Source organism: Heptranchias perlo, chromosome 34 (assembly GCF_035084215.1).
Source record: "Heptranchias perlo isolate sHepPer1 chromosome 34, sHepPer1.hap1, whole genome shotgun sequence".
Classification (NCBI taxonomy): Eukaryota; Metazoa; Chordata; class Chondrichthyes; order Hexanchiformes; family Hexanchidae; genus Heptranchias; species Heptranchias perlo.
The window spans coordinates 31,208,178-31,219,274 of NC_090358.1; the positions used below are offsets into that span (position 1 = coordinate 31,208,178).

General features: G+C 42.0%; 1 protein-coding gene across 1 annotated transcript in view; it reads left to right on the forward strand.

Moving 5' to 3' along the window:
* The window catches only part of slc39a1 (solute carrier family 39 member 1), a 31,698-nt gene extending 21,422 nt beyond the window's left edge, over positions 1-10,276 (forward strand). The window contains exons 2-3 of the mRNA XM_067971186.1: positions 119-249; positions 7,627-10,276. Of these exons, the coding sequence (XP_067827287.1) occupies positions 119-249; positions 7,627-8,310 (815 nt within the window). The 3' untranslated portion in view covers positions 8,311-10,276. The remainder of the gene's footprint in view (positions 1-118; positions 250-7,626) is intronic.
* Positions 10,277-11,097: the final 821 nt, after the last annotated feature.

Sequence of the window (11,097 nt, forward strand, 5' to 3'; positions counted from 1 at the left end):
TCTGATCTCTTGTATGTCATGCACTCCATTCCGTAACTGCTCAGATCTCCTGTTACGATGCGTCTGTGAACTAATATTTGCACCTTGCATTAATGCCGGCCTGTTTCCCTTGTTGCAGGAAGCCGTCAGTTGATGCTGAGCTTGTGCAGCTGTGTTGCTGGAGGAGTTTTTCTTGCTGCTTGCCTATTGGATGTGATACCAGATTATTTTTCTCATATTAATGAGGAGCTGGAGAAATTGCAAGTTGACGTATGGCTTTATTTTATCTTTGTGGTCAAAGCTTTTTGAGAGGGTGGATGAACATTTGTCCTTTAAAGGGGTCTTGTCATCATTAAGGCAGTTCTCGATCCACTGGGAACATCTTTGTTGCTGCAGTTGCTAAGTTTGTAAAAACAGTTAGAGTCATAGAGTTATACAGCACGGATAGAGGCCCTTCGGCCCATCGTGTCCGCGCCGGCCATCAGCCCTGTCTACTCTAATCCCATATTCCAGCATTTGGTCCGTAGCCTTGTATGCTATGGCATTTCAAGTGCTCATCCAAATGCTTCTTGAATGTTGTGAGGGTTCCTGCCTCCACAACCCTTTCAGACAGTGAGTTCCAGACTCCAACCACCCTCTGGGTGAAAAAGTTCTTTCTAAAATCCCCTCTAAACCTCCCGCCTTTTACCTTGAATCTATGTCCCCTTGTTATAGAACCCTCAACGAAGGGAAAAAGCTCCTTAGTATCCATCCTATCTGTGCCCCTCATAATTTTGTACACCTCAATCATGTCCCCCCTCAGCCTCCTCTGCTCCAAGGAAAACAAACCCAATCTTCCCAGTCTCTCTTCATAGCTGAAGCGCTCCAGCCCTGGTAACATCCTGGTGAATCTCCTCTGCACCCTCTCCAAAGCGATCACATCCTTCCTGTTGTGTGGCGACCAGAACTGCACACAGTACTCCAGCTGTGGCCTAACCAGTGTTTTATACAGCTCCATCATAACCTCCTTGCTCTTATATTCTATGCCTCGGCTAATAAAGGCAAGTATCCCATATGCCTTCTTTACCACCTTATCTACCTGTTCCGCCGCCTTCAGGGATCTGTGAACTTGCACACCAAGATCCCTCTGACCCTCTGTCTTGCCTAGGGTCCTCCCATTCATTGTGTATTCCCTTGCCTTGTTAGTCCCTCCAAAGTGCATCACCTCGCACTTTTCCGGGTTAAATTCCATTTGCCACTGTTCCGCCCATCTGACCAACCCATCTATATCGTCCTGCAGACTGAGGCTATCCTCCTCGCTATTTACCACCCTACCAATTTTTGTATCATCAGCGAACTTACTGATCATACCTTTTACATTCATATCCAAGTCATTAATGTCTTTAAACTTTTTTCTTTGGAAAAGGCTAAGAGTTTGTGTCGTTGATACCATAGTGACAGTACAAGGAAATAATGCACAGAGATTGCAAAATAATATAGTACAACTTTTCAAAATTATGAAGTTGATCCAGACATTCACACTGACAAAGGATTCAAAAACTAGGCAGAGTATTTCACACAAAGAGACATCCATACATGGAACAAGTGAATGGGAAAGCCCACTAATGAACCATTATTGAAGCAAATTGTCATAAAAAAAGAGGGGCTTGAGGGATATAATGAGAAGGCAAGAAGGTTCAATCAAACCAAGGTTGTTAGCCAAATGGTCTTATGTTCCTAAACCCCTTTGGATCCATATCCCTTAATACCCTTGGCTAGCAAAAATCTATTGATCTCATTTAAAATTATTAATTGAGCGAGCATCTACTGCTTTTTGTGAGAGAGAGTGCCACACTTCTATCATCCCATGTGTGAAGAAGCGTTTCCCAACTTCTCTCCTGAATGGCCTGGCTCTTGTCCCAAGACTCCCCCACCAGTGGAAAAAGTTTCTCTCCATCTACCCTATCAATTCCTTTCAAAACCCTGAAAACCTCAATCAAATCACCCCTTAACCTTCTATATTCCAGGGAATACAAGCCTAGTTTATGTAAACTCTCCTCATAATCTAACCATTGGAGTCCTAGTATCAGCAAAAAGTAACTAAAGGATTGATTAAGAAAGGGAAGATAGATTATGAAAATAAATTAGCAAAAAATATAAAAACAGATAGCAAGAGTTTCTACAGTTATATAAAAAGGGTGGCTAAGGCAAACGTAGGTCCCTTAGAGGATGAGACCGGGAAATTAATGGTGGGAAACATGGAGATGACAAAAATGCTGAACAAATATTTTGTTTCAGTCTTTACGGTAGAGGACACTAAGAATATCCCAACACTGGACAAACAGGGGGCTCTAGCGGGGGAGGAGCTAAATACGATTAAAATCACTAAGGAATTGGTACTCAGTAAATTAATGGGACTCAAGGCGGATAAATCCCCTGGACCTGATGGCTTACATCCGAGGGTCTTGAGGGAAGTGGCAGTCGGGATTGTGGATGCTTTGGTAATAATTTTCCAAAATTCTCTGGACTCTGCAAAGGTCCCGGCAGATTGGAAAACTGCTCATGTAACACCCTTATTTAAAAAGGGTAGTAGGCAGAAGGCTGGAAATTATAGACCAGTTAGCCTAACATCTGTGGTGGGTAAAATTTTGGAGTCTATTATTAAGGAGACAGTAGCGGAACATTTGGATAAACATAATTTAATAGGACAAAGTCAGCATGGCTTTACGAAGGGGAAGTCATGTCTGACAAATTTGCTTGAGTTCTTTGAGGACATAACGTACAGGGTGGATAAAGGGGAACCAGTGGACGTAGTGTATTTAGACTTCCAGAAGGCATTCGACAAGGTGCCACATAAAAGATTATTGCTCAAGATAAAGAATCACTGGATTGGGGGTAATATTCTGGCATGGGTGGAGGATTGGTTATCTAACAGGAAGCAGAGAGTTGGGATAAATGGTTCATTCTCGGACTGGCAACCTGTGTTCCGCAGGGGTCGGTGCTGGGTCCCCAACTCTTTACAATCTATATTAACGATTTGGAGGAGGGGACCGAGTGTAACATATCAAAGTTTGCAGATGATACAAAGATAGGAGGGAAAGTAGAGAGTGAGGAGGACATAAAAACCTACAGAGGGATATAGACAGGCTGGGTGAGTGGGCGGAGATTTGGCAGATGCAATACAATATTGGAAAATGTGAGGTTATGCACTTTGGCAGGAAAAATCAGAGAGCAAATTATTATCTTAATGGCAAGAAACTGGAAAGTACTGCAGTACAAAGGGATCTGGGGGTCCTAGTGCAAGAAAATCAAAAAGTTAGTATGCAGGTGCAGCAGGTGATCAAGAAGGCCAACGGAATGTTGGCTTTTATTGCTCGGGGGATCGGATATAAATACAGGGAGGTATTGCTGCAGTTATATAAGGTATTGGTGAGACCGCACCTGGAATACTGCATACAGTTTTGGTGTCCATACTTAAGAAAAGACATACTTGCTCTCGAGGCAGTACAAAGAAGGTTCACTCGGTTAATCCCGGGGATGAGGGGGCGGACATATGAGGAGAGGTTGAGTAGATTGGGACTCTACTCATTGGAGTTCAGAAGAATGAGAGGCGATCTTATTGAAACATATAAGATTGTGAAGGGGCTTGATCGGGTGGATGTGGTAAGGATGTTCCCAAGGATGGGTGAAACTAGAACTAGGGGGCATAATCTTAGAATAAGGGGCTGCTCTTTCAAAACTGAGATGAGGAGAAACTTCTTCACTCAGAGGGTAGTAAGTCTGTGGAATTTGCTGCCCCAGGAAGCTGTGGAAGCTACATCATTAAATAAATTTAAAACAGAAATAGACAGTTTCCTAGAAGTAAAGGGAATTAGGGGTTATGGGGAGCGGGCAGGAAATTGGACATGAATTTAGATTTGAGGTTAGGATCAGATCAGCCATGATCTTATTGAATGGCGGAGCAGGCTCGAGGGGCCGATTGGCCTACTCCTGCTCCTGTTTCTTATGTTCTTATTCTGGTGAATCTGCGCTGCACCCCCTCCAAGGCCAATATATCCTTCCTGAGGTGCGGTGCCCAGAACTGAACGCTGTATCTCCAGATGGGGTCTGACCAGAGCTCTGAACAGCTGTAACATAACTTCCTCCCCTTTGTATTCCAGCCCCTGAGATAAAGGCCAACATTTCATTAGCCTTTTTAATAATTTTTTGTACCTGTCCACTAACTTCGTGATTTCTGTACTTGGACCCATAAATCGCTCTGCTCATCCACAGTTCCTGGCTTCTTATCAATTAGAAAATACTCTGATCTATCTTTTTTTGGTCCAAAGTGGATGACCTGACACTTTCTCACATTGAACTCCATCTGCCACAGTTTTGCCCACATGAGCACAAGGGACAAAGGAATAGGAGTATATGCTGATAGGATAGATAAAGAGGGGTGGGAGGAGGCTCATGAGCATAAACACCGGCATAGACCAGTTGGGCTGAATAGCCTGTTTCTATGCTGTGGATTCAATGTAATTCTATATAAATGTAGCTTTCAGGTGAAGTAAGATTAGAAAACCAAGGTGTGCAGATATAATTTAGTCCCCATTTTTAAGTCGCACATATTCGGCCCATCGTACCTGCACCGGCTCTTTGAAAGTTTTCCAATTTAGTCCCGCACCCCAGCTTTTTCCCCATAACCCTGTAAATTAATCCTCTTCAAGTACATGTCCGATTACCTTCTGAAAGTTCCTATGGAATCTGCTCCCACCGCCCTTTCAGGAAGTGTGTTCCAGATCTTAACAACCCTCTGTGTGAAAAACATTTCTCCTCATTTCTCTCCAGCTGAGGCCTAACCAGTGATTTGTAATAGTTTAGCATGGACTTCCTTGTTTTTGTATTCAATTCCCCTATTTATATAGCCATACACTTTCTTAACGGCCTTATCACCTTGCCCTGCCACCTTTTAAAGATTTGTGAGTATGCACCCCAGGTCCCTCTGCTCTTGCAAAATATAACCATAAACTTAAAATATTACCATTTAGATTATACAGCCTCTCCATGTTGTTCCTCCCAATGTGCATCACTTCACACTTATCCACATTAAATTTTATCTGCCATGTGTCTGCCCATTTCACCAGTCTGTCTCTGTCCTCCTGAAGTCTCCGACTCTCCTCCTCACTATTTACTACGTTGCCAAGTTTTGTATCATCTGCAAACTTTGAAATTGTACTCCCTATACCCATGTCCAGGTCATTTATATAACAAGAGAAGCAATGGTCCTAATACCGACCCTGGGGGACCCCACTGCAAACTTCTCTCCAGTCAGAAAAACATCCGTTCACCACTACTCTCTGCCTCTTATCCCAGAGCCAATTACGCACCCAAGTTACCACCGTCCCTTTAATCCCATGTGCTTCTATTTTCCGAATAAGTCTGTTATGTGGTACTTTATCAAATATCTTTTGAGTGTCCATAGATACAACATCTACTGCACTACCCTCATCAACCCTCTCTGTTACTTGATCAAAAGAACTCAGGTTCGTCAGACACGATTTGCCTTTAAAAGGGACAGCCGTGCTGGCTGTCCTTTATTCACCCATGCTTCTCCAAGAATTAATTTTGTCCTTGACAGTGGTCTCTGGTAGTTTTCCCACCACAGACATTAGGCTGATTGGCCTGTAGTTACCAGGTTTATCCCTCTCCCCTTTTTTGAACAGGAGTGTAACATTTTCAGTCCTCTAGTTCTATGGCAATACTCATCCAAGGAGGATTGAAAGAGTGTGGTCAGAGCTTCTATCTCCACCCTTACTCCCCTCAGCAATCTAGGATGCATCCCATCTGGACTGGTGACTTGTTAACTTTGAGTGGTGTCAACCTATTTAACACCTTTCTATCTATTTTCATCCTATCCAATATCTCTACTCTCTTCTCTGCTGCAACATTAACTTCATCTTCTTTTGTGAAGATAGATTCAAAGTCCTCATTCAGTACCTCTGTCATGCCCTCTGCCTCCATAAGATGATTTCCTATTTGGTCCCTAATCAGCCCCACCATTCCTTTAACTATTCTTTTACTTGTTTTTATGTTTATAAAAGATTTTTGGTTTCCCTTTTATATTACCCACTAATCTTTTCTCTCATCCTCTCTTTGCCCCTCTTATATCCTTTTTCAATTTCCCCTTGCAATCTCTGTATTCTGCCTGGTTTTTGACTATATTCTGTATGTTACGTTTGTCATAAACCTTTTTCTGTTTTATTTTAACCTCCATTTCCTTTGTCACTTTATCATCCAGGGAGCTCTAGCTTTGGATGTCCCATCTTTCCTCCTTATGGGATCATGCTTCGTTTGTACTATCTCCACCTTGAAGGCCTGCCATTGCTCATTTACTGTTTTCCTGGCCAATTTTTGTTTCCAGTCCACCTGTGCTAGATCCCTTCTCAAATCACTGAAATTGGCTCTTTTCCAGTTGGGTATTTTCAACTTTGATTTTTCTTTGTCCCTTTCCATAATTACTTTAAACCCAATTATATTATGATCACTATTACCTAGATGCTTTCCCACTGAAACACACTCCACTTGCCCTACTTCATTCCCCAGAACTAGATCCAACACTGCTTCCTTCCTTGTTGGGCTAGAAACATACTGATTTAGAAAGTTCTCCTGTACACATTTTAGGAATTCTTCACCCTCCTTGCCCTTTACACTCTTTTTTTCCCCCAGTCTATATTCGGGTAATTGAAGACCCCAACTATTACTGCTTAAATATTTTTACATTTCTCTGAAATTTGCCTATAGATTTGCTCCTCTATCTCCTTCTCACTATTTGGGGGTCTAAAGTAAACACCCAGCAATGAAACAGCTCCTTTTCAATTCCTTAACTCTAACCAAATAGATTCAGTCTTTGAACCCTGTAGTATTCCATCCCTCTGTAGAACGATAATATTATCCTTGATCAATACTGCCACCCCCCCCCTTTTTTCCTTCCCTACCCCTCCTGAATACATCTTTGTGTTGCTGTTATCTCTCTCCCCTCCCCTCTCCTCCCATTCCCTCTTATCCATTCCCCTCAGGTGCTTTGTTTGCTGTCAAAATTCAACTTACTTGTGCTTTTATAAATTAAAATTAGAATAAGGAAAGACACTGTCTCTCCCTCTCTCTATTTGCATGTAAGCTTGTCTCTTTCCATCCGTCTGAGGAAAACAATTTTCACCCAGAGGGTGGTAAAGGTTTGGAACTCACTGCCTGGAAGGGTGGTAGAGGCAGAAACCCTTATCGTGTTTAAAAGGTGCTTGGACGTGCACTTGAAGTGCCATAACCTACAGGGCTATGGACCAAGTGCTGGAAAGAGGGATTAGGCTGGATGGCTCTTTTTTGGCTGGCACGGACATGATGGGCTGAATGGCCTCCTTCTGCACTGTAAATTTCTATGATTCTATGTGGCTTTCTCTCAGTTGTTAGCAATTAGAATTAATTAATTTTGAACTGTCAACAAAACACAGGTAAGTTAATTAGAGGCTTTCTGTTGGCTTAAAATTCAACCAGTTATTTTTGAAAGGTTAGCTAAAATTAACATTGTCTCTCAGCTGATTTGCTTTCTGAAGTTTATAGAACACAAAACAAAAACTACAGCAATTTTAACACTATAGCCCTTAACAGCAGTTTGTATTTGTATATTTGCAGACGAACTTTCCATTTCCAGAGTTTATCATAGCAGTTGGTTTTTTCCTGGTTCTCATCATCGAGCGAATAGTTCTGGAGTGCCATAGAAACAGTTTGAGTGAGACCACCCCTCTTATTGCACACCGTACTCTAGCAGCAACCCATTGCACTGATGGCAACATTAACCACTGTGTACAGATAGACACCAATGATGAGGAAACCAGAGATCACCACGTCCATGTTGATGTCAATGCCTATTCTGCTTTCCGTTCTTTTATTCTCTTCCTTTCTCTATCCTTACACTCTCTATTTGAGGGATTGCCCATTGGTCTACAGCAGACAGAGTCAAAGGTTTTGCAGATCTTCATTGCCATTTTATTTCATAAATGTATAATTGTTTTCAGCCTGGCACTGAAACTCATACAGAGCAATGTGCAGCGAGGCCGTGTGATGTTATACATTATAGTGTTTGCAATGATGTCCCCTCTGGGGATTTTGATTGGCGTTATAATCTCACAGGTGAAGACAGCCACCACTGTCCTGGTACAGAGTCTGCTGGAAGGGATCACTGCAGGAACATTTATTTACATCACCTTTTTAGAAATTTTGCCTCATGAACTAAATTCCAACAATGGACGACTGCTGAAGCTCCTGGGCATTATCTTCGGTTTCTCTATCATGACCGCGCTCTCCTTCATAGCTTAAAACACTTCATGTTTAAACATGTTAGTGATAGTTTTTAAATGTTTTTATTGATTTCACTTGTTAATTTTTAGCTAATCTTTAAACATCTGAGGGGAGATTTGTGTCTCGTTTATGAACTGCACCTATTGCTGGCTCATCACAGACATGCTATTGGGGTGGGGGGGCTCATTTTCCTAGGAGAATGCTCACTGTCTTCCCCAGTGCCAGGGTGCCCAGTGGAACCTGGGATATGACCTGCCCCTGGATCCTGTGATGGGTCAAAGAAACCAGGGCAAGGTAGGAGGAGCCAATATGACGCTGCAGGATTTTTGGCCTCTCCTAGTGCCAGGGCAGAGGGGGTCCAGGAAAATCTGCTCTCTAATGTTGGTCAACATGGAACAATCAATGCTACAGAATAGCAGTTTTCTTTTTTCTTTCCATGTCCCTTTTGGCAGTTTATTTTCTCAGTGAGTTTTAAAAAAAAAACTTTTTATTCAGTTTGTGTAGTCTGGTTTACACTGATCATCATTTCTGGGCACTTTTGTGTATAAATATAATTATCTCTATAATGAAAATAACAAGGTGAAATATTGCCAAAGAAACAAGGAGTAATTAGGAACAGGAGTGAGAGAAATGTCAGCACAGGATAAATAACCAAAATCAGTATTAGAAATAAGAGCAGCATAAGATTGCACTGTCAGTGCTAGTGTGGATTGTGAGGTGGAATGCTGCGTGTGCAAGGTGATCTTGTCACGTTTTTACCAACCAATGATGTTTGTAGCAATTCTACAGTGAGCGGCGCTGAGTAAAATGCAAATTCAACACTTTTATTTCCAATGAAAAATACATTTAAAAAGATTGTAATTTTTAAATTATGTGGGTCAGATAAGTTGAATTTGTGATCATGTAGTTCTGTAGTTGGGCTTTAGTCCTACAACTTGGGGCAGCGTGTTCTTCTAAATCTTCCATTGATCATGGCATTAACTTCAGATCCTTAAACATGCTTTCCTCAGCAGCTAATTGCACCATCATTTTAACTATTAGATGTTCTGTTCTTTATTTTTATCAGGTCTCTGGATGATAAAAAATCTCCTCCCCCCAGCTCCCTAACACACAGACACATTTTTGAATTGAACATCAAAGTTTAAATTGTCCCATTATAAATATAAAGATGGAATAAGCAAGCAGCCTGTTCATATCAAACACCTGTGACTACACATGCAATGTGGGGACCAAATCAAATGTAGCAATGTGTGAAAGAGACGTTGGATTCTACCAGGAGTGGTGGGTGAACAGCTGAGGGCCAATTTTGTTTAATGACATCACACGCAAGAGACCCGAAAATGCATTTGACAAAGTGCAGCATGTTGCACCATTTACATAGGCACTCTGTATGAAGATAGCCACTTTTCATAGTCTTCAGAGAAATCCTGTTGTGAGGTGCAATTCTTCTGAATAAAGCAAAGAACGTCCTGTCTGTCTGCCTGGAGATTTCAAAGTGCTATCTGTTTCTGAATTTTGTTTGACAGCTGCACTTTAGGTAGCACAGCTTCTGTGACAGGTGTGCATTTTATCTGGTGCTTATTTAGGCCCAAGCCAAAGCCTAACCCAACACTCCAAGTGCGCCACTGTCACTAGTTTTTCTGTGCCAGCTTGCCCAGAGTTTAAAGTATTTTTATTCACACTGCTCCATACGAAGGAACAGATTGTGAGGGAGGGGGGAATTCAACAGGATAACAGTTTGATCTGCTCAGCAGATGCACTTTAGTTCCATTTTAAAAAAAATTCACCTTGTGCTTTTTATTCCTCATAATATTTTAAAGGACATGAAAGTAATTGAATCTTTTGAGTAATTAAATGGTGTGTTTACTGTCCATTTTCCATAATTGATGGGCAAGATGAATTTTAACTCATTGCTGATTTTGTTTAATATTGCTTGTACTCTTTTGTAAATTCTGTTGATGCATTATTAAAAAAACCTTCAATATGCTGGATTCTAATAATTTACCAATCAATTTTATGCTCAGATCAGAGTGGTGTTTGGACTTTGATTTCTATACACTCAAAAAAGCTGGTCAGTTTACAACTTTTGCAGCACAGCTTTCAGTGCACAGTCAGTAAGTGGAAGCCTGATCACGGGAAATTTTGTTTAATGCCTGGAGCAGGAGATGGGCACGGGGCAAGGACTTGGATTTAATTTGTACTAAAGGTTTATGCCTACATTAACTATGTGTTAATCTAACGTGTTTATCGAGGCTATGGGCCCGGACAACATCCCGGCTGTAATGCTGAAGTCTTGTGTTCCAGAACCAGCTGCGCCTCGAGCCAAGCTGTTCCAGTACAGCTACAACACTGGCATCTACCCAACATTGTGGAAAATTGCCCAGGTATGTCCTGTCCACAAAAAAACACGGCAAATCCAATCCGGCCAATTACCGCCCCATCAGTCTACTCTCAATCACCAGCAAAGTGATGGAAGGTGTCATTGACAGTGCTATCAAGCAGCACTTACTCACCAATAACCTGCTCACTGATGCTCAGTTTGGGTTCCTCCAGGAGAACTTAATTCCAGAGGTGAGGTGGGAGTGACTGCCCTTGACATCAAGGCAGCATTTGACCGAGTGTGGCAGCAAGGAACCCCAGTAAAATTGAAGTCATTGGGAATCGGGGAAAACTCTCCAGTGGCTGGAGTCATATCGAGCACAAAGGAAGATGGTAGTGGTTGATGGAGGCCAATCATCTCAGCCCCAGGATATCGCTGCAGTAGTTCCTCAGGGCAGTGTCCTAGGCCCAACCACCTTCAGCTGC